Here is a 24542-nt window from a genome sequence, read left to right as displayed (position 1 = left end):
TTATATAAAACTCACTTTTAATGTGTGATATGACTAAAAAAGTGGTCATAAACAACAGTTTTCTCAATTCAAATGAGTAGCAGCTTGAACCCGGAAACAGTATTCCATATGTCACTGATACGTCACAACTTAACAAGTGGATAGACACCTCTTAAAGGGATTGTTTATCCAAAAATTAAACTTCTGTCATACTTTATTACTTGTTTCAAAACTTTTTGAATGTCTTTCCTCTACTGAACACACACACACACACACAAAAAGATATTTTGAAGAATGATGCAAACCTATTGACTTTCATGATGTTTTCCAACTATGGATGTCAATGGCAACTAATTTCCAACATTCTTCAAAATACAGTATATTACTGTATTTTGAGTTCAACAGAAAAACAAACTCATAAAGCTTTGAAACTGAGGGTGAGTAAATGGTATACAGATTTTCATTTTTAGCTGAAGTATCCCTTTAAGAAATGAGCTAGTAAAATGAACTTCAATAGTAAATATAAACTAAGTATGGAAAAAACATTTATCTCTTAGATACATTATAAGTGTTGATAAGTAAAAAGAGTCTAAAATGTATCTCTCATACTTACTTTATTTTTGCAATATCTTCATGCAGATCCTCATTTCCACTGAACTACAAACAGCTGTTACGTTAACTTAAATCAAATAATGCAGATGTCGTATAATATTGTTATGAAATCTGACCCAACAAAAATGCTAATATAAGAGGGCAGTTTAATAGTTCAGAATTTTTTAAAGAATTAAATATTTAATTTATTAATCAGTAGTGACATTATAGTTAAACTTACATATCAATGTTGCAAAATATTTTATTTGTAATTATTCATTCATTCATTCATTCATTCATTCATTTTCCTTCGGCTAAGTCCCTTTACACATCAGGGGATTAAACCGCCAACTTATCCAGCATGTTTGTTCATTTCACCTATAGAGCATGTCTTTAGGTTGTGGGGGAAACTGGAGCACCCGGAGGAATCCCACGCAAACATGGGGATAACATGCAAACTCCACAAAGAAATGTCAACTCACCCAGCCGAGACTCGAATCGGCGACCTTCTTGCTGTGAGGCAACAGTGCTAACCACTGAGCCACCCTATCGGCCTATTTGTAATCAACATTTTTGAAATAGAAAAAGTTATTTAAAAGTACAATAACAATGCATTTTTACTGTTTACTGTATTTTTTAATCAGTTTCATTCATAATTCTTAATTCGATTTTGAATGTACTTGTTTTGATGTATTAATAGTGTTTAATTGCTTCTATTGTTCTCCTTATTTGTTCGTCACTTTGGGTAAATGATAAAAAAATAAATATTACACTACAGAAGGGAGTTCTGGAAGAGAGATGTTTTACTTGACTCCTGTATATCTGATGTCACATTTAAATCTTGCCGTTTTCCCTTATATTTCATAATTATTTCATTGTCAGTGCAAATAGCAGCTACTGTAACACTGAAGTTACGTTTTCGGTTTTCCCTTACATTAGATCTGCTAAATTTGAACACAGCTTAATCAGTAAAAACTGTGGCGTGGCTTGATGTAATATACAGTTCTCTTTTTCATTTAGCCAAACCTAAAGCACATCATCCAAGTTGTTTTATTCAGGCTATTTATCACCACAAAATCCATTCAGCTAAGATGTAATTGACAAGCAAAATGTTTCGCTGAAACTCTTGAGGGTTTTTTTTTTTTTGTCAACAAACGACTAAACCCTCAGGATGCATAATATTCCATTACCACAATGACTGAAAGACACGGCAGTGAAAGTGATGTTGTGCATCATTCTCATTGTACAATGTTTTTGTGCCTCAGGCCCAGTGGGATGGTTTGACAGGACGGATAGTGCTTAACAAGACTGATGGGCTGCGGAAAGAGTTCAACTTAGACCTCATCAGCCTGAAGGAGGACGGGACGGCCAAGGTGAGTCTCTTCTGCTGGACACTGATGAGAGGCGGTCAACGTCTGCTGCTGCTCTTATAGTTTACACAGAAACACCATTGACTGGGAGTGTGAGATCTAAGTTACAAAGCTTATAGTTTTCCACAAAGAATCTCTTTAGTGGTGCGCCGTTCTTGTTTATTTATGGTATGGAAATCCAATTTTCTAGTTCTGGGGTTAAAATGCCATTCTAATGTCACTTATTGTTATGTTTGGGGACAATAAATTTAGTGTATTTTTATTTAGAATTAAAATACCTCCAGATGAGGGACATGACAATAAAAAAATGTGACTTTCTCTGGAAACAGTGACATTGTATTTCATGTCCAATTTTGATTGCAGAAGTAAACTGACTGATTCCAATGCAATCTCATGATAATTTTATACTTTTTGATTTAGTGGCTAATTTGTATGAACTTGTATGATCTCATTAAACATTACATTACAATGTTTAGGGGTGGTTTTTTTTGGCACAACTTCTTTTGAAGATTATATGAATAAAATCATATGAATTTGTATGAATTGGCCACTTTTCTTGTAAGATGAAAAAACAGCTATGTTTCCTTGTGATATTGGGCTGACTGTTGGAAATTTTTCCAATTTTTCAGACCAACAGAAACAGATTACAGACAATGTCAAGTTTTATTTTATTAGAGTAAAGATATCTAACAGAATAATGCCATTATTTAGTTAATTTAGGTTTGGAAACATGCAAATTCATAGTGTAATGCAACTATTGCCTCCTCTCACATGACTTTCCTTTCATTATTTTTAGTGACCAACATCAGACTGTTGGACCACATTACTACAAAAAAATGAATGATTTCTATGTTTTGGGTTGTCATATTTTGTATATTTGTATTGTTTTACTTTTGTTTTACGTATTCTTCATATGGCCTCTTTAACTCTCACTCAATTTTTGTTCAATTCATACCTAAAATGGTATATGATGTATATAAGGATGCACCGAAATAAAAAATTCTGTGCCGAAATTAAAATTCTGGATGCACTTTGTTGAAAACCAAAATAGAAACTGGAAATATTTAATTTATTATTTTATTAAATAATCTAAAGTATTCTAAGAGTAAAGTAACTGAAAGTAAGAAGTGCTGTGCCCCGTCAGTACCTGGATGAGAGACCACATGGGAAAACTAGGTTACTGCCAGAAGTGGTGTAAATGAGGGAAGCAACGGGCACTCACCCTGCTGTCTGTGTGAGTCTTAACACCCCAGAATATTGATGGGGAATCTATACTGCTCAGTGAGTGTCATCTTTTGGATGAGACATTAAACTGAGGTCCTGACTCTCTGTGGTCGTTAAAAATCAAAGCATGTCCTTTGAAAAAAGTAGGGGTTTAACCCTGGCATCCTAGCCAAGTTTGCCCACTAGCCTCTGTCCATCATGGCCTCCTAACCATCCCTATATCATAATTGGCTTCATCACTTTCTCTCCACCAATCAGCTGTTGTTTGGTGTGTGGCGCAATCTGGCTGCTGTCGCGTCATCCAGGTGCATGCTGCACACTGGTGGTGGATGAGGAGTTTCCCTCCAAAAATGTGTCCAAAAACATGCTGTATAAATGCTAGGAATTACTAAAAGTAAAAAAATTTAAATTTAACTGAACTACTTAAATTACACAGATTTAAAAAAAAAAGTAATAAGATAATTAAATTTGATTAACAGTGTTGAGTCGGCAGACGTCATTTTACCAGTGTTACCATGACAGCACAGTAGCACTATTACAAACAGGATAAACAAGTATACTACATAAAAATTCCCTGTCAGTGCATTGTTTTAGTGCTTTGCCTCTCTAATGAGCATGTATACTGTTAAACCCCAAAAAATAGGGTAACTCAAACAATTAAGTTTAAAAAACTAAACTCAATGAGTTCTGTGAACTTAATCCATTTGAGTAAACGAAGCAATTTGAGCACAGTAAAACCCAATTAATGAAAATAACTCAAACCTACTGAGTACTGTAAAACCCAATAAACCATTTGAGGATTTTCAAATGAGTAGAATTAACTTTTAGTCAATTTCGAGTTATCATTTCATTTGATAAAGTTGACTGTTTGGTTTTACAGTGTGGGTTATGCATAGATACTGTATGTATAATGGAAGTACATGAAAGGAATATCCATATTGAATAATATTGAGAAATTTGACAGCAGCACACTTCTAAGTTGGTTGACAGTGTGCTCCGCTGTTCTTGCGCTTTGGACAGAGCAGAAACAAACCATCCTTGCACATTGCAAGCCATAGTGCAGAGCTTTCTGCATCCAGTGTGACAGCTGCTTCATACTACCCAGTTACTGCTGGAGGCAGAGTTAAACCTGCACACTACACACTGATGAACAGGGTGGCACAGCATTTTTCTCTTGGGAGCTGTGAATTCAGTGCATCCCTATATATACAGTTGAAGTCAGAATTATTAGTGATTTATATATATATATATATATATATATATATATATATATATATATATATATATATATATATATATATATATATATATATATATATATATATATATATACAGTATATTCACAGTATGTCTGATAATATTTTTTCTTATGGAGAAAGTCTTTTGTTTTTTGTTTCTTGTTTTATTACGGCTAGAATAATAGCAGTTTTTCATTTTTTTAGGGTCAATATTATTAGCCCCATTAAGTTTTTTTTGTTTTTCCTTCGATAGTCTACAGAACAAGCTATTATACAATAACCTAGTTAAGCCTTTACATATATATATATATATATATATATATATATATATATATATATATATATATATATATATATATATATATATATATATATATATATATATATATATATATATATAAGCAAAAGATAAAATAAACCAGTTATTAGTGAGTTTTCTAATGAGTTATTAAAGCTATAATGTTTAGAAATGTGTTGAAAAATATTGGGGCATTGGGGGAAAAAACAGTAGTGATGATAATTCAGGAGGGCTAATAATTCTGACTTCAACTGTACATAAGATATACAGTTTGTTTGGAAATAAGTTCAGAAATAGACAGAAAATAAGCATTTATACTGAAAAACGTGACACCTGGTGACAGTTAAGAGGTTAAATGGATTGACATAGATCCTTAGTTGTGTCATTCTGACATCAGAAGTATGTATTAGCCGGTTGATTTGTTTTGAAATTGCTGCTCTCATGCTGACTACACGACTCTTCAATTCTTCCTAAAAGCGAGTGGCTGATGGCGCATCACGACCCAATAAATTATGGACAAAGGTTTGTTCCAGTCTTGGTTTCATTCCCTGAGTTTGTGATTAAACCTGTGGAGAGCTTGGATTTCCTCCCCTGTGTGAAATTCACTTCAGCAAACCCGCTGCCCTTTCATCGGCTTCCCTTTCCCTGCAGAAAAATCCTTATGCCAGTCACTTCTGCCAAAACGTCTTGCAGAGACGCATAATGTGTGCCAGTTATAGTTATGACAGTTAAATCAGCATGCTCCATATCCAGCACTGTAAAACGAACGCTCTTTTTCCCACAATGCTTCACGCCTCAATAAGTAACACATCTCCATAAAAGCCAGCTCAGGCGTGCAGAAAAAAAAACGTGCATTAATCCTCAGGCAGATATTTGCAGAGCCGTTCTAATCTACTTTTAAAGTTCATTTGAATAAGTCGCTCATTTCAGACCCATACGAGTCTGTGTGACAAGTGGCATACATAAACACAGACTAGATTAGGCTTGTGCTAACAAAGGGTTTATCGAACGCAGAAAGGCAAGCCCTTCGTCAAGCAGTTTAATTCTCTTAAAGCTGACTTTCTCCTTTTAAGGGATCATATTTTTGTTTTTGTTATTTTTAGTTTTAGTTTAATCTCTCTCAGATGATTAGAAATGAATGGGCTTTTGTTATTGCATCATCGTTATTAACATCATTTCGTCATTTGCCAACTTTTGTTCAATTTTATAACACAAATGAACAAAACATTAAACAGTATGCTTAAAAAGGATTAAGAGATTAAGAAAAAGTCCCACCTGGCTGTTTGTATTGAACATTACTTATGAACTTAAGTTTGCAAAGGTGTTTTGGGAGAAAAAAAAAAATCCCTCAAAACATTTGATTCCTTTAATGCATTTTCTAGCCTAAATAAAAGTGATCTTGTTTGAACTATAATTTTCTTTTGTGATGAGATGATTTACTTCTAAACAACCATAAACTCTAGTGTATTGTAATAGTTCACCTCAAAATAAAATTGACCTCATCCTTTATTTCCCACCCGGTGGTTTTAAACCTTTATGAGTTTCATTCTTCTGTTGAACATAAAAGTAGATCATTGGAATATAATGAAATACTACCCAACAAACACATTTACGTTGTAGCGATGTATGTAGAACAATGTACAACTTACGTGCTCGCTACATTGTTACAACATAGAAATGTAAGCAACGTTGTCGTGTGACATTCATCAAGCGTGAAACAACGTTCTTACTACATGTATTAATGCTTATTTTCCTGGCAGTTTATCAATACTTCCTAGAATACAGGATAAGCTGTCATAATTTTAAATATTGTTTATTCATTTTTCCTCTTTTAATTTAATAACTGCATATGTAAACCTTTAAATTTAAAAATGCCACACAAATGTATATTATTATATAACTTTTTTATAATATATTTCACAATATTAAATACATAAAATTTAGGGTACAATAAATAAAACACTTTACAATAAGGTTCATTAGTTAATGCATTTACTAACATGAACTAATCATGAACAACACATGTACAGCATTTGTTAATCATAATCGAACATTTACTAATGCATTATTAACATCCAAGTCCATGCTTGTTAACATTAGTTAATGGACCATGAGTTAACATGAACTAACAATGAACTACTGTATTTTCATTAACTAACATGAACAAAAACAGTAGTAAATGTATTGTTCATTGTTTGTTCATGTTAGTAAATGCATTTATTAACATTAACTAATCAACCTTATTATGAAGTGTGACCAAATACAGATCTAGTTATAAGCAAACAGTGTAAAATTAGGTTTAGATTATGTTAAATAATTAACACTGGGCATCGAAGCTCTGCACTTGAGAATACAGCAGCCCGTGGAGCGCAGCCGAAGGCCAGGAGTAGTATGGAGAATGCAGTCAACGAAGTAACCAATCTAATAGAGAATCCAGTTTCAGAGGAGGATCCACAGCAGCCACACGTCAACATAGGCAGTGACCGAGAGGACAGATCAGAGCTTGACACAGCAGGACTACACAAATGACCACTGATGTCTTATTTAGCAAGATAAAAAAGCAATATTCTCACCTCTCCTCGGTCGTTGTTGAATAAGATGCCGAACGGTCTGTTGAAATTTAAACTGATTCATTGATGATGAGTAAATGTTGTACAGTGGTTGTCCATGCAGCCTAAGCACAACCTAAACCAGGGGTCACCAACATGTTTCCCTCGGGCACCAGGTAGCCCGCCAGGTTCACATGTGTTGCCCGCGGTCCTGTTCTAAAAATAGCTCACCATAGCACCACATATGAGTAAGCTGCATGTAATATTTTTATAGGTATTCTTTTTAAATCACACTTGCATTGGTATAAATTTGAAAATTTATTTAAGTTATATATTTAAAAAAAAACTTTAAAAACAAGTTTAGACTAATAAAGTGTTGCATATTGATATTTATTTAACTTGTTAAATCATTGTTGACAACTACTGTGAGAAATAATTAACATGATTACATAGATGAATATTATTAATTATTAATAATAACATATAATTAAAAGTAAATTAAGAAAAAATTGTTATTTATTAACCGGCAGCCCTTCACACTAATCGGTACCCAAGAAGTAGCTCTCAGTTTCCAATAGGTTGGTGACCCCTGACCTAAAGCAACAGCCGTTTAAATGGCAACATTATGATACCGTTGTGACAACCTTCAGCAACAACGTAGATTCTCAACCTTTTTACAGGGTTGGTACAACTTTGTAGGAAGATCACTATGTTAAGGCAGCGTTCTGTTTTTGTTGGGTATAGAAGTCAATAAACCCCCAGCAACCAGCATTTTTCAAAATGTCATTTTGTTTGTGTGCAAGTGAAGACAGGAACTCTTAACAGGTTTTAAACGTGTGAAGTAAATGATGACAATTCAAGTCTTTTGGTGAACTATCCCTTTAAAACAAATAAATTATCATTTTCGAGAATCTGTGGCACTGCAGAAGGCAAATCCTTTCAGAGACCTGCTCCCAAATCTTCACATCTTTACACATTATTCATGTCTTTATGCTTCTTGTGTTTCATATTCATATTTGAAGGCCGTTCATTTGAATAATGATGGAGATAACAGAAAAGCCCATCGGTTGCAGAAAAACTTCTGTAGAAAAGCAGTTACAGATCTTATTCTACTTTATTGCCCTGGAGAATTAAGTCTTATATTTCAAAGGAACTATTTCACCTTTTAATACAGCAGACATACTGTAGATACTACATTATTGAACCATTTACAGCATGATGCTGCCTATATATCTCAAACAATGCTAATGTCATTGTGTTTTCTATTTAAGTGTGCATATTAGACACAATATATTTATTTTTAACATCCATTTAATGGAGGTAGATTTGATTGATTGATTGATTGATTGATTGGCTGTCTGCTTAATTTGATTGATTGATTGATTGATTGATTGATTGATTGATTGATTGATTGAACAAAATATTCAAAATTTTTATGTTTTAAAGTAAAAAGAAACACTATAATTCCCTCTTAGTGATTTAATATGTTCTGCATAAAACGTAATCAAATGGAAGCTGAGTGCTTGAGTGCTTTTCTGAGGTTTTGAGAAGTAATTATACAATCAAGTGGGTTTAGTGAATTAGGACTAGATTCTTTAATTTCCTCTCATTTTGTCATTTTTACCTTTCCTTTCCTGACCTATTTTTTTTTTTCATTATTATTATTAAACAGTGGTCTACACTGACAAAGACTATACTCGTGTGCTTTTTTGTACTGTATTGTTAGATTGGAGTGTGGAACTCGTACACAGGCCTCAACCTGACTGAGATAAAAGACAATAAAAACATCACAGATTCTCTGGCCAACAGGACCCTTATCGTCACCACCATTCTGGTAAAAAAAAAAAATACAATCAGTTTTTATGTAATTTTTAAAATTTATTTTATTTTATGTTTTTTGCCTTAATTTTAGCATGTTTTAGTCTTTTTTTTTTTTTTAGTTATATAACTGAGCAAAATCTAAGCTAAATGAAAATTATAAATATTTTATTGGCAAAAAGCTCAAAAAAAATTGTAAAAAAAAAATATTTGTCAACATTTCATTTCAAGTAGCAAAATTTAATTTGGTTTCAGATTTAATTAATTAATTGGATTAAATATTTTAAAACACTGTCTATGTTATAAAGAGCAACACAATAGTTGAGTAAAAGGTAAAGGTATTGACCTCAACTAGACACAGAAGCATGTTAAGAAATAGTTTAGTATAATAACAGCAATGTTGAGTAATTTTGAGCTGTTCTCTTATAATCTTATTTGGCCAATTAACTTTACCTTGGAAATCTGTTTTGCTTGTATGCACTACATTTACTTAAAGCACTTGCTGCTTTTTCTTTTAAACAGGAGAACCCGTATGTTATGTATAAGAAGTCAGACAAGGTGTTATATGGGAATGACCGCTTTGAGGGCTACTGTCTGGACCTGCTGAAGGAGCTCTCTAACATCCTGGGATTCACCTACGAAGTCAAGCTGGTTACTGATGGCAAATATGGGGCTCAGAATGACAAAGGCGAGTGGAATGGCATGGTTCGGGAGCTGATCGACCACGTGAGTGATCCCATGATTCCACATAACAGTAGTTTTATTTATTTTTTATTTTTTTGCTTTGCTTTGTTCTTTGCTTTGCTTTGTTTTTTGTTTTGTTTTGTTTTGTTTTGTTTTGTTTTGTTTTTGTTTTGTTTTTTGTTTTGTTTTGCTTTGTTTTATGTTTTTTTTTGCTTTGTTTTTGCTTTGTTTTGTTATTGCTTTGTTTTCTATTGTTTTTTGCTTTATTTATTTATTTTTTTTAACTATTGATTTTTTGCTATGTAAAAACTAATTAATCAATCTATTTGCTATGTAAAAACTAATTAATTAAGCTATTTTTATTTATGATAAATGGTTTTTGTAATGAGGCTCTTCTCAGGTGATTTATCGAAACTAAAATATTTTGGTTTCTTTTACATTTTGTGCAAGTAGCCCAATAAAAAGATAAATAAATAATGACATTTGTGCTTTCATCTCTCTGTAAAAAATCTGTTTTTATATATTAATAAAAAATAGCTTTGTGTCTTATTTTTCTTTTTTAACCTTCATAATCTATTTTATTTGCCAGTATGATAAGGGAAAACATCTCACAGTCTACAATACAGCCATTTTGGACAAGTTTACTTCAAATGAACTTTGTCAAACAACAGAAGGCTTCAAACAGACAGTCATTTTTTTTATCAAAGCCCTGTTGTGGGATAGATCCCTGCAGGCACCACTTGTTTACATCTCAGTGAAGTGAACTACAATATTAGCTGCATCCATATGCATTTTTTTCTACCAGCAGTCAAAATGAGTTCTTTTTATCCCCTTTTCTAGATAGCTGACCTGGCCGTCGCTCCCCTGACCATCACTTATGTCAGAGAGAAGGTTATTGACTTCTCCAAACCCTTCATGACCCTGGGGATCAGCATACTGTACCGCAAACCAAACGGCACCAATCCAGGGGTGTTTTCCTTCCTCAACCCCCTCACCCCCGATATCTGGATGTACGTGCTGTTGGCCTGTCTGGGAGTGAGCTGCGTGCTGTTTGTGATTGCCAGGTATGATTGGAGATTTGGGTTTAAAGACCAAAGCACACTAGGGTTTAAGGTGTATTGGAAGACATACAGTACACAAAGTTTGTATGACTTGAATTGATTCAGTTACTATGTTTACATGGACATCAGCAATCAAATTATTTAACTTAATTTAAATAAAGGAATAATATGATTAATCTATGAGTTGCTATTAGAACGTTCATGTTCCTGTTTTACGTGTTATACCAGATAGACACACTATCCAATATTTCCTCTGAAGTTTCATGTCAATTTTGGCTTTAATTTTTTTTTATTTTAACTGCAGTTCAGCAGTTTCACTTTCATTCAGCAACATTTCATTCATGCCCCTGTGACAGACTCTGAGGTAATGGATGTGAGTATGAAGTAAGAATTGGTGGGAGAGTGTTGTTTCAGTGGAATTTGATACCGCATGCCAAATTGAAAGAATAATTTTAGCATAAAAGTTTGTTCAGTGATGATGATAACAGGTGTGACGAGTTTCGAGGAGTTCACTGTGTGTGTGCTTTTGGAAATGTGTGTGTCTGTGGTCCTTTACTTACTTAGTAGGCACAGAGAATAGTGTGAAACAGCCTTGTGTGGGTATGAACTATCCTGTCGCAAATTATGCGGCAAAAAAGTCCTACACGACTATAATAGTTTAAGGTGTTATCATGTCTGTACTGCACTTTATTAATGCGACTACAATATAAATACTCCACGTCTTAATTCGATTTTTGTTTAATATAATGATAACTGTAGTCAGATTAATGTCATCAAAAATCTCGGTTACAAGGTAGACTCCTAATTTAAGTATTGTCTTAATCATATTAAAATCAGAGTGTTGGTGTCTATGAAAACACAGGGTGTCTGCGGGATCTTAAAAAGTATTAAAAGTTGAGAAATCAATGTAGAGAAATTTAAGGCCCTTGAAAAGTATTAAAATTTGATGTCATATTTGATTATGCAGAGTATGGTAGTATGCTAAAGTTTGCCTGAATTAAATCTGCGAATATCAGGATGCTGTTTATTTTGTGACATCAATAAAATCCTGCTAGATTTGACAGATCTATCGATTCCTGCAGATCTATAGGTGCCAACCTGCTAGATTTTGTATTTAGTATATGAATAATGTTTTAGTTTTGGTTTAGTTTTTTACATTAATGTTTAGTAGATAAAATATGGGTTAAAATCTCGTCAGTGTTTCCGGTTGAATCCCAAAGTGGTTATGAGGTCTTAAAATGTATGGAAAGAGTGTTAAAAAAGGTCTTAAAAGGTATTGAATTTCACTCTCTGATTCCTGTATATACTCTGAAACACACTCATTGTCAGAAAAGAAACAGTATGAGACAGGTGGATGATAATAATTGTTTACAATAATATTGGAAATCTTCATTGTTTTAACAACGAGTAAGCTGACATTATCAACCATGTCAGTCATTTTGCAGAAAAACAAGTCTCCTGGGAACCCAAAAGTTTTGCAAAGATGTCAAAGCCTGTTATAATGACTTTATCAACCTCAAGGCCTCTGGAGATGTTGTAATGATAATAAAATGATATTAGCTGTTTTAATGGTGTTAAAACGTGGTATAATAGTTTTAACTTAATGTCAATTGAGTGACCAAATGTTTATGTTATCTTGTGGCATAGCAGATGTAAAGTTTAGGGGACAATTCAGAACACACAAGCAAGAGATGCATTCAGTATTATCAAAGTAATTTACATAATATACAATTAATTGCTAGTAACTGTTTGACTTTAGAAGTTTGAGTAATACAATGCAATTTACCTGACAGGAACTATTTAGTCTACTAAACATAAAGAACTGAATATATTGGATAAAATAGACTTTTAATCCTTTTACTGGACTCATCTTTACTTTAACTGTTTTAAATGGGAAATACTTGTGCAAAGAAGTCCAGGCCAGTGTAGCAGTTTACTTTTAATTAACTGGTCCCTTTGCTTTACATGTGTCTGTATGTTATCAACAGTCATAAAACTGTGAATATAATAATTTAATGTCTTAACAAATAAATAAACATGTTTAATCTTTGTCCACTGGAAATTAACAGCCATGCAAATGGATATTTAAAAGGCAATAACAGTTTTATATTTTTATTGATATTTCTCTGTTTTGAATGACACTGTTTACAATTTGTGGGACAGGACTCCAAATTTCAGGGCATAATTTGTCCTGGTCATTATTTTTGCCCAAACTGTCTTCTCGTTTCAGTGTAAATTACATCAACATGTTGAATAAATAACAATGGGCATTTCAAGGCACTGTTTAAAGTTTTCCTAAATATCAGCACAAGAGCATAATCTAAATATATGGTAAATGTGTGTGGAATTAAAATAACATGGATAATCTATTCTACATCATCAGATGTTTTAAAGGGCACCTATTTTACCTCTTTCTCAAGATTTAAGATATGTCTTTTGTGTTTCCAGAATGTGTCTGTATAGTTTCAGCTCAAAACTCAGATTATTTACTATATCTTTTAGAACATTGGAATGTTCTGCTCTGAACACATTGTTGCTATTTTTGTTGCCTGTGCCTTTAATTCTAGTCCTTGCTGCCTACTGTTTCCACGTGCCTATCAGAGTGTGCCTCAATCTCTTCCTCGGCAGATAATCAGCACAGTGACAGACATGAAGGAAGCAGATCTCACGTAACGTTTGTGAGAAATACTACAATAAAAACTTTCCCAATTATTATTTGATGTGGAGTTAATTCAAGCCTTTCGATGAGTCACACACCATGTTGTTTCGCACACAGACACAGCAGATGCATACACAGCATGTACGTTTAGCTTTGCACTGTTTTTACATGACAAATGTGACAGGATTCACTTTAATATCAACTGCTGTATGGATATCCGTAAATTTTTGTACAAAATAAACCCGATTTAACCTTCACAAACTGGGATTGAAGCATCTGCTTTTATAATTTTACTGACACACGGCTGTAGTGATAAAGTGTATACGGTAAAATCGTTGTAATTCATTACAAACATGCACAATTTTAAAAATGTTTGAAACTTGTAAAACTAATTCTTTATTAAATTTGATGATGATCACAGCAGGCTGAACAGAACTTTTAATTCTTGTTGCTTTGCGCGTTTCCTGTCTTGTTGATATAATTATTTGCATTACTACTGAGACATGTTAGGTGGCTGTTACGTGTCAACTCAGTGGGTGGGGAAACCGCACTCCCATGTCATGTTGCGGTAGGCCTCAAAATGGGATGGATTTGAATCCTATATTAAATTTTCAAAAAGAAACTTATTGTGTTTCTGTCACTCCAATATGACTGTGGACACACTATACCGACACCCAGTTCTGCTCAAACAGCTTACAAAAGTTTATTTTCATCACAGGTGCCCTTTAAACAAAACAAAACAAAAATTAATGATTCATTCAATTACAATTGCAACAATAACAATTTTTTGTATTTTTTGGGAGTAATGGAGCAAAAAAGATGCTGGTATTGATGGACACTTTAAAAACTGTGCTGTCATTTATGTGTATGCTAACATTCATAAAACACTAAGTGTACTTTGAGCAATCTCTTATGCATCTTGAAAAATTAGCAAAGCAAATGTGAAAATTGGTTGTTAGATCTAGGAACAGTGACCCACTTCTTCAGAAACGTCTTTCAGATGGTTTATAGTTTGACATCACACGCAAAGCCACATTATCAGGCTGTCATTTGAAGAATATTGCTGTTATCTGCTGCTTAAGGGAACATTGTACATCTCTCTTTGAAGCTGTCAAGAAGTTTTTACACCCTCGACTTCTGTCTGATTTCAAATCTAAAGCTGTTTTGCAGATCGTGCCGTTAGATATCACGTTGCTTTGTGGGAGTGCTGTGTGTTTTTTCTCAAATTATATCACTGCGCTCATGAGTTGCCAGAATCAAAATGCTGATTTGATCTCAAAAAAGATCAATAAGTAATAAACAGCACTGACTTTATTATATTCCTGACGGGTTTTGATAAATGATGTAAAAAAAATCAGTTATGGACGTCCTGATGCACCAATGAGTGCATAATGCAGAGGCTCAGTCGGTAGTGTTTTGTTTTTTGCATGAGGATGAACAAGGCTGCGTCTGAGTCCATTAAAGTCCAGTTCATAGCAGCTACCCAAATAGAACATGAAGCAAGCCAGATGATTGGTCATTTCAATTAAAATGCAAATGGGCAATGAAATGGGTGCCCAACCAGACTCTTTTACTGGACAGCTGGTGGGGTCTCTGTGTTACCGAGGGCTCATTTGCGCCGAGTGAACCATTTGTTCACGGAGACGTCCTGCTGGGGGTCTTTTAAACTGTGATCTTGAATTTTGGCAGCTCTGATAGCTGATGTACAGCAGTTTACAGAGCGAGCGTCCGCACACCACGAGGCATGACGGATGAGTCTTCTGACATGTTCTGATCAGGCATCGATCCACTGTGGGGCTTTTATAAATGACCCAATTATTGAGTGCTAGGACGGAGGATGTGCCTTTCAGATGCTAGCTGTGTAGCTGTAATTGTGTTCTTTTCTACTTTTTAGCATTGAAAATTTGGTAAGGTGTAAAAAGTAAATGTCTTAAAGCCTGCTATACAGAATGTTACTGATTTAGTCTAGCATACACTCAACAGAAAAGATTTTTGCTGCTTTTTCAATTTACTTTTTTAAAATAAGCTGAAACAACCCAATTCTTGAGATTTGTTTGAGACAAAGGAGATAATTGTTTTATGTTCAATACACTTAATCATTATTAGTTAACTTAGGCCGCGTTTACACTAATGCGTTTTAGTTTGAAAACGCATAAGTTTTGCTACGGTTACGCCATCCGTCCACACTACGCCGGAGTTCTCGAGCGCCGAAAACGGAGCGTTTCGAAAACGCTACAGAGGCCGTTTTCATTCTAAAACGCTGCTGCTCCGTCTCAGTGTGGATGGGGAAAGACGGAGACATCTGACAACGGAGGCGGGGCTGCAGACATTCGCCTCTCTGATAGGGGCTTTTCCTCAATATTAAGTAGCCCACACACAGTTCAGTCCCGCATCTTCTCCGTGTAAGTTCAGACTTCGCAAGTTTGATCAAGGCTGCATCTCTTCTTCTCAGTTTGATATGGAAAACATACCGAGGACACGTGTCAATCTTCACAGGGAACAGTGTACTTTATAACTTCATTCACATTACCCTGGCTACGTTATTTCACTTTCTCAACAATAAAATGTAAACTTGATATAAGGAACTGCCTATTTTTATTTTAATATTAACAACTAAACAGACAGCAGAAATGTTGAGGCGTCGTGCTGCATGAGCGTCATCTTCACTGTGTGGATATTTATAACAAAACGGAGCCGATAACAACTGCCTCCTTTCAATTTCAGTGAAAATACGAAACATACACTCTCTTTTGCTGAATACCAGTTTTAATAATCGATAATGGCCATTATAAAAGTATAACATACAATAAGTTTATACATTACAGGAAATAAAGGCAAGCGATCAGTCAATATACAGAATGTAGGCTACGTGGTTACATTAATCATTAACTTATCTTTGCGCTCAGGCAAAACACGTTACCTGAGAACAAGTAATAGATTCCAGTGACCAAAGTCAGGGAATATGTCGTTAGATAAAGACAACAAGATGAATGAAATATCCCGTTTAATAGTGAGATTAGATCCAGCGGGAGATGCTTGATGAGAAGTCCGACTAGCAGAGCTCTCATCTGGGTAGATGGGCTCCAGCGATTGCCAAAGAGTGTGTGTGGTCACGTGATGTGCGTTTTCAGCGTTTTGGTGTGGACGGAGAGCAGTTCAGAAACGCTGGGTAAAACGCGAGTGTGGACGCGGATCGTTTTCATTCTAAAACGCCGTTTTAAAACTAAAACGCACTAGTGTAAACGGGGCCTTAATCTATTTGTGTTGGACCAACATGATTAAATTGTGAGGAATCTTGCATTTTTTACAGTGTAGTTACCAAATGATAAATAAATAAAGATAAGGTACACATAAATTACTCCCTGTCTATCACTTTTTTTTTCGTGGGACTCTCGCATGAATAGGCAGAGTTATCTGTGTCATTATAATGGCGTCGACAAACTTGATTCGCAAAAAATACTAAGTATAAGCGTGAAAGCTAAGGTTTGAAGCAGTGTACGCTTTGATGCGTTACCTGATAGATTCAAAAGACAAAAGAATCATTTTAGAGACAAGATTAATGAAATATGAAGTTTAACATCTAAAGTGAGATGTGATCCAGCGATATATTCTTGATAAACTGTCTGACGTGCACTGCTCTCTGGGGTTTTGTGCTCAAAGCGCCCGCTGACTGCCTGGAGCTCAGACGTGCACATATGCTGCAGCGCATGACAGGGTGTGTGTGTGCGTTTGTGTGGTCAAGTGATGTGCATTTTCAGAGGTACAATGTAGAAGGAGGGCATTTCAAAAATTCTAGATGTAACGCAAGTTTGGACGTTGAATGTTTTCATTCTTAAATGGCATTTTAAAACTAAGATGTATTGGTGTAAACGACGCCTTAGTGTGTATTTTCCACAAGCAGATAGCTGCTGCGATGGGGGTGGGGCAGAGAATCATGATGATGGCTCAGCATTGTGATGTCTATCAGCCATCGGCGATGGATGATGGCATCGTCTATCGTCCCAACCCTAGGTTCCACACAATTCCTTCATGTTGTCCCAACACAAATTAAATTAGGTTACTTAAATCTGTGGATTGAAGATTAAACAATTAAAAATCAAGACTTGTGTTGATTAGGGTCATTTTAAACAAGTTGTTTGAACAAGCAGCAAACATAATTTTTTTGTGTGAATAATAGAATAATTAATCAAAGAGGATACATTGAATGCATACACATTACAAACATTTAACCCTTATTGGGATGTTTTCATCCACCCTGGGGTGATTTTGTATCTTAATTCGGCCATAACTTTTTCTGTTTACTACCTTGTTGTTATGTAAGCTTTTCATTCATCATAGCACCCATGCTGCTGATGAAGTGACAATAAAAGTGATTTGATTTGGGATGGAAAGCATCTACTGAATTAAACTGCTGTAAAAATGCATTAGATAAATATTTTTTCTATTTATTATTATTAATATTTTTTGCATAAATCTGTTAATCAATCTCAGTCCTGGTCAAAACTACTAAATTGCTTTGAAAATTACAGGATTTTAACTCTTTAATTGACAAATTCATAAATGTGGTCACTGAAATGGTGAAAAAAAACCATACAAAATTAACTGTTTTCAATACCAAAAGTAATTGTGGACTGTTTCTTTTACCTTTTAAAAGTCTTGGGCATGCTAAACAACTTTGCCTTTGATGCCACCAACAGTAAATTAGGGAGAAACTAATCGTGTTACTAATCGTTCACATGTCCAAGACTGTGATAAAAGGTAAAAGAAATGCAATACACAAATTTTTTTTTATTGAAAATACATAATTTTGTGTGTTTTTATCCTTAAATAAGTGACATCATTTATGAGTTTGGCAATTTAAGAGTTAAAATCCTGTCATTTTCTATTTGCCTATGCAGTAATATTTTTGTTTAGGACTGAGGTTGATTTTATTTAAAAAAAAAAAATATTAATAAATAAATAAATATTTTTCTGATGCATTTTATGGCATTTAGTGCTTGTTTTCGTCCCTAACATAAAAGGTTAGTCAATTTGAACAGTGCACAAGGTTTAAAAAAAAAACTTTAAACATTCAATTTACAGCCTTTTAAATTAAACTGTGCATAAACTTTTTAATTCATGTATTAATTAAATCATTATTTTTAATTGTTTATAATACCTTTTTAATTAAAGGTTAATTATAACTAATAACAAAGTTTACAGATTGAATTGACAACCCTAGAAAAAGAAAAAAAAATGTATGAACATTAACACCATTCAACGATTGCCTCACAGCCAGAAGGTCTCTGGTTCAAGCCCCGACTGGGTCAGTTGGCATTTTTTTCATTTTTTTGGCATTTTTGGCATCGAGTTTTTATGTTCTCTCCGTGTTCTCGTGGGTTTCCTCCAAGTGCTCTGGTTTCCCCCACAGTCCAAAGACATGCGCTCTAGGTGAATTAAAACTAAATTGGCCATAGTGTATGTGTGTGAAAGAGTGTGTATGGGTACGCGATTCATTCCGCTTTGGTGACCCCTGATTAATAAAGGGACTAAGCTGAAAAGAAAATGAATGAAGGGAATATTTTTTTTCACATTTCGGTTTACCTTACACCCATTTCCAGCCTTTCCCCCTCAAGAAAAGAGATGTTTATTAATCTTCAGTCTGAGCAGTTATTGATAGCCTTTAGCGAGAAGAGAACTTTTTTTACAGTTCTGCAGTTTAGAAATTGCCAAATACGCAGGCTCTCAAGCGCAGTATTAAACTCGGTCTTTGGTGCTCTCTTCATTTTTTATCTGTGTAAAGCCTGTTTTCTGTGACTCCTGGCAGGTTCACACCATATGAATGGTACAACCCTCACCCCTGCAACCCTTCATCTGAAGTGGTCGAAAACAACTTCACGCTGCTGAATAGTTTATGGTTCGGTGTTGCGGCTCTAATGCGTCAAGGTATGTTACACTCAACAATACATTGCTTCACCTGACAATAAAACAACATCAAACCAAGTGACATTCATTTAGAGAAAGCGTTTAAGGGGAACTAACTTTATGCATTTGCTAAAAATCCCCTTGAGACCAGTCAGTTCAAATGAATAGAAAAAAAGGATGTTTTTTTTTTTTCATTTGGAGATTTTACGCAGTGACATTCATACAATAGGGAATTGTAGCTCTATGAAGATGAAAATGCACCTCTGGCATGGTTATAAGTCACAACCAGTTATTAAATAGATTTTGTTCTGGCTTGCAAACTTTTAGCTGGGTTTTCCTCTGGTGTAATGGATCCGATGCTAGTGAGGAGAGGTTTGCAGGTTCCGCTACAGAAGGCATGAAACAAAATGGATGACCTGTCAGGTGTGCAGAAAAGTGTGAAACGCCAAGAGCAGCTTTAATGAGCGCTGGAGAACCAGACAAATCATTATGCAGCGTAGTCTGACCTCACGTTACAGAGAGTTTTCTGCTGAAATATTAGATAAATCTTATTTACATCAGAGAGACCGCTCAGCCATGAAGAAGAAACGCTAACAGGAATTGTACAGCAAAAAATGGTGAAGTGCTGGAGCGGGTATTTTGTGTCACTGGTGGATTTTAGGATCATCTATTATGCTTAAAGTAGCTCTTTTAACATTAAAATGTAAACATATTGTAACTTTCAGGCCAGACATGTATTAAAATAGGTTTTCAAACTTCTAAATGAACAGGGCATTTAGTTATTTCAGTTATTAGTTATACATTTACACTGTTAAATGCAAGTTAGGTGTTTTTGAATCATGTGAAATGTGCTGTGATTTTCAGTTTTGCAGTTAATGTCCTTCAAGCAAAACACACTCAAAGCGAAACTATTTTGGTGTAATTTAATAGATGTTGTTTATAGTTTTTAATAAATGTTGTTTACAGTATATGCCACTTCTGTTTGTTTTAAATGTACAGTCATATACTTTTCTGCTTTTGGTAACACTTTACTTGAAGGGGTGATCATAAGTCATGTAACCTTTATAATCATGACATGACATGTTAATTTGAATGAGATTTTATGCATGCTTATAACAATATGTCACTAACTGTCATTTGCTCAGTTTTGACATTTTAAATGTAAAGATGACATGCATATACACTCACCGGCCACTTTATTAGGTACACCTTACTAGTACCAGGTTGGACCACCTTTTGCCTTATAATATTCCTCAGAGATTTTGCTCCTTTTTTACACAATGACATTTCGCTGAATTGTCGGCTGCACATCCATGATGTGAATGTCCCATTCCACCACCACCATTTCAAAGGTGCTCTATTGGATTGAGATCTGGTGACTGTGGAGGCCATTTGAGTACACTGAACTCATTGTCATGTTCAAGAAACCAATCTGAGATGATTCACCCTTTATGACATGGCGCGTTATCCAGCTGGAAGTAGCCATCAGAAGATACACTGCCTTGCCTGTGGTCATAAAGGGATGGAAATTGTCAGAAATAATACTCAGGTAGGCTGTGACGTTGACACAATGCTCAATTGGTACTAATGGGCCCAAAGTGTGCCAAGTAATTATTCCCCATACCATTACACACCACTAGCAGCTTGAACCGTTGATACAGGGCAGGATGGATTCATGCTTTTATGTTGTTGATGCCAAATTCTGACCCCACCATCCAAATGTCACAGCAGAAATCGAGTCACATCAGACCAGGCACAATTTCTAATCTTCTATTGTCCAATTTTGGTGAGTCTGTGCCAATTGTAGCCTCAGTTTCCTGTTCTTAGCTGACATGAGTGGCACCCAGTGTGGTCTTCTGCTGCTGTAGTCCATCCACTCAAGTTTCGACTTTTTATGTGTTCAGAGATGCTCTTCTGCATACCTTGGTTGTAATGAGTGTTTATTTGAGTTACTTTTGTCTGGCCATTCTCCTCTGACCTCTGAAGTGCCGCTCACTCGTTATTTTCTCTTTTTCTGACCATTCTCTGTAAACCCTAGTGATGGTTGTGCATAAAAATCCCAGTAAATTAGCAGTTTCTGAAATACTCAGACCAGCCCAACCATGCCACGTTCAAAGTCATTGCTTCCCCATTCTGATGCTCGGTTTGAACTGCAGCAGATTGTCTTGACCATGTCTGCATGCCTAAATGCATTTAATTGCTTCCATGTGATTGGCTGATTAGAAATTAGCGATTTGCGAACAAGGAGGTGGGCATGTGTACCTAATAAAGTGTGTGTATGTATGTGTATAGTTGATTGGTATATATATACATACACATCAACTACAGTGGTACAAGCTGAATTTGTCATTAAAATGTCTTTGCATTTAAAATGACATAACTGAGCAAATGGCACTTGATAATAGTTATCAAAAGCATGAATAAAGTCATGATTTACACCCACTCAAGTGAAGTGTTATGAAGTACTTTTATTAAACTTTAAAAGATTTGTTGTGGGGTGAGGGGAACTTAATGATCTGCATGAACAATATCACAAGAGAAGCCATGCTATATCGCTCTATATCATCATGTCTATGATTCAGCCATATAAAATTCTAAAGCAAAACAGACGGTATACTGTAAGACATTTCACTTGGTTAAATTTACAAACTCAAGTTCACCAGCTGCCTTGAAAATGTGAGTCAATTCAACTTAGATAGATTCTTTGTTTCAACTTAAGATGTTGAGTTTTAGTTGAATATATTGGGAGTTGACTCACATTTTCAAGGCAGCTGGTATGTGCAGGGAAATTTGCAACATTAATACTTTTAATCTAGTCTTGAGCATGTTTATGACCGGCATTCAAGCAATTGTAATAATTCTGCATTAATATTGATTTCTCAATGCCTAAAAATATGTTGCTAAAAGATTACAGTTTGCTGAGTTTCAGTGGCATGTCTGATAAATTTATATTATAAAACAATGTGCCTATTCTACACACGCAGTTATACTTTTATTTACCTTTTACCAAAATAAGTAATAAATTAATTATAATTATAATCATAAAATGATTATATTGTTATAATTAAATAATTTCAACAATTAACCAAAATAAACAACATGAAAATTTAATTGAAATTTCAAAAAACAAAAAGAGAGAAAAATCTGTTTTCCAATTGGGACATCCACAGGAAAAAAAAATAGAATATATAAAGATATTTATATATAAAGATGATATTTTTTATATATCATCTTTATATATAAAAAATATATAAAGATGAGCAAATCATGTCATATTCTTATTTGATTGATGTTTTAATCCATAATAATGTATTGTTATTTGTAAATGACCTTGACTAACATTTGTTTTTTAAAAGTGATTCATATATTTATGACATGACCCGTATTAATAGCTTGAATGAGCTTTCTGAAAACAACACTCTCGATGTGTTAATTGATGTGATTTATTCATATTCACGTGTGTGTGTTTGAGAGTGTGTGTTTTGCATGTGTGTTTTTGCATTATAACCCACAACTAAGCCTCCTACGTGAGGTGAGAGAAGTAACCTTGTCATCTTTTTCAAACATCTCATCAATTAAAATGCAGGGGTTTTGCCAGTTAGTTAGCCTATGACAAAAAGTATTAAGAGCATACAAAAAAATAGTCTGTTGTTTGTTTTTATCCCTAAATTGACAGAGCAATATTTAAGAGGATTATTCAATGTTTCATCGCCTGTCTAAATGATTTTCTTCTTTATTTACCCACTAAATGAATGCATATTGCGATCTTGACTTAGACGTGATAAAATCATGGCTGTGATTGACAGCTTTGTCCAACATGTGCCATTTAAAAGTAAACCAGAGGTCAGTAGTTAGCATTTAGCCATGCTAATTATGCACAATCTGCAACATAGCATTTCCAAAGGAACAAACACACATCGCAGTGTCTGTCAAAGAGCTCTTTCTCCCCAGGTGGCTAATGTAAACTGGTCGGGTAGCTTTCAAAGGGATTTATTAGCATTAGCATTACTGAAAGGTCAGTTTAAAGTGGTCTCTGATTAGCTGCCTAGCCAAAAAAACATCAAAACAGATCAAACTGACTGCCTCGAACACATTCAATTGTTTATTCCTTTTACTTTGTAGCACGGTCTGTCTTTAGCCTTGACTTTTTAGTTACGCTAATGCTAACAGAGCACTTTGACAGTAAACACCACCTTTTACACTGAGCTTTTTTGACTTTTCAAGGAAAATGCAAGATGGTAATCATTATTATTTGTTATTTTTCATGACTGGCAGGTTTAAAGGACAACCAGCAAGTATGGCAGTTTTGTTGCGCTTTTTCGCTGACTGCTTTAGCGGCTAAAAACTGCTGTTAGGTGTATAGCTTAGATCAAAGCTAATAATTTAGCTGGCAATCAAACTGAATTTTTAAGTTGCGCCCAAGGCCTACAAATGTACACACTAAACATTCATGCTGTCTTTCTGACTTCCAACAGTCTCACCCAGTTATCCACGCATGAAAGACATCTTCAGTATCATACATCAGACTTAGCGATCTGTCTTTCTAATGATGAAATTAGCACATATTAATCCGTTAATAGGAAACTCTCCTCCCATATATCTTAATAACGCGTCTGTTTGATCAGAATCATGACTTTCCCTATAAGGACAGGTTCAGTATTGCTCTTTCAGAAAAAAAGATTCTGTTTTTCTTGTATGGATAATGAATGGTTCCTGTGACAGTTTCATTTTCTAGCGATCTATCAATGCTCCGAGCCATTCAGCCACAGTAAAAACCCTCAGTAAGAATAACACACATTAGATTTATCACTAAGTTGAAGGTTAACATCTAGAATGAGTGCAATGAGAGCAAAAGCAATATGAGCCTCTTATGAGACAATAAACCTATTTAGCGTGTAACTCTTGTCTCTTGTGTGTGGGATTGTTTAAGAGTGTGTGTTTGTGTGGGTGTGTGCATGTGTTTGTGACATATAAGGGCACAATTTTGTATAATGACATGGGTATTACAAGAAGGTGACTTATGAGGATATTGCCCTATGTTCCTATTATTTCAAAAGGCTTATAAATCAAACAGAATGCACAAGGCTTCCTGTTAGGTGTTTTAGTAGATAAGTTTGCACAGTATAAAAACAATACGCCTATGGAATGTCCCCACGATTCACAAAAA

The 24542-nt window shown here is 34.7% G+C and overlaps 1 protein-coding gene across 19 annotated transcripts in view; it reads left to right on the top strand.

Moving 5' to 3' along the window:
* The window catches only part of grik1a (glutamate receptor, ionotropic, kainate 1a), a 105685-nt gene that overhangs the window by 63209 nt on the left and 17934 nt on the right, over positions 1-24542 (top strand). For 11 of the 19 annotated variants that reach the window (XM_073914784.1, XM_073914779.1, XM_073914781.1 and 8 more), the window contains exons 8-12: positions 1836-1943; positions 8976-9083; positions 9590-9793; positions 10592-10815; positions 19278-19396. In XM_073914784.1, the coding sequence (XP_073770885.1) occupies positions 1836-1943; positions 8976-9083; positions 9590-9793; positions 10592-10815; positions 19278-19396 (763 nt within the window). Of the gene's footprint in view, positions 1-1835; positions 1944-5177; positions 5223-8975; positions 9084-9589; positions 9794-10591; positions 10816-19277; positions 19397-24542 lie in introns of all 19 variants that reach the window. The other 8 variants (XM_073914775.1, XM_073914777.1, XM_073914778.1 and 5 more) reach the window with 1 other exon arrangement.

Source organism: Danio rerio, chromosome 10 (assembly GCF_049306965.1).
Source record: "Danio rerio strain Tuebingen ecotype United States chromosome 10, GRCz12tu, whole genome shotgun sequence".
In the NCBI taxonomy this organism is placed as follows: domain Eukaryota; kingdom Metazoa; phylum Chordata; class Actinopteri; order Cypriniformes; family Danionidae; genus Danio; species Danio rerio.
Note: the sequence above shows the minus strand (reverse complement) of the source record. Positions and strands in the feature narration are given on the sequence as shown.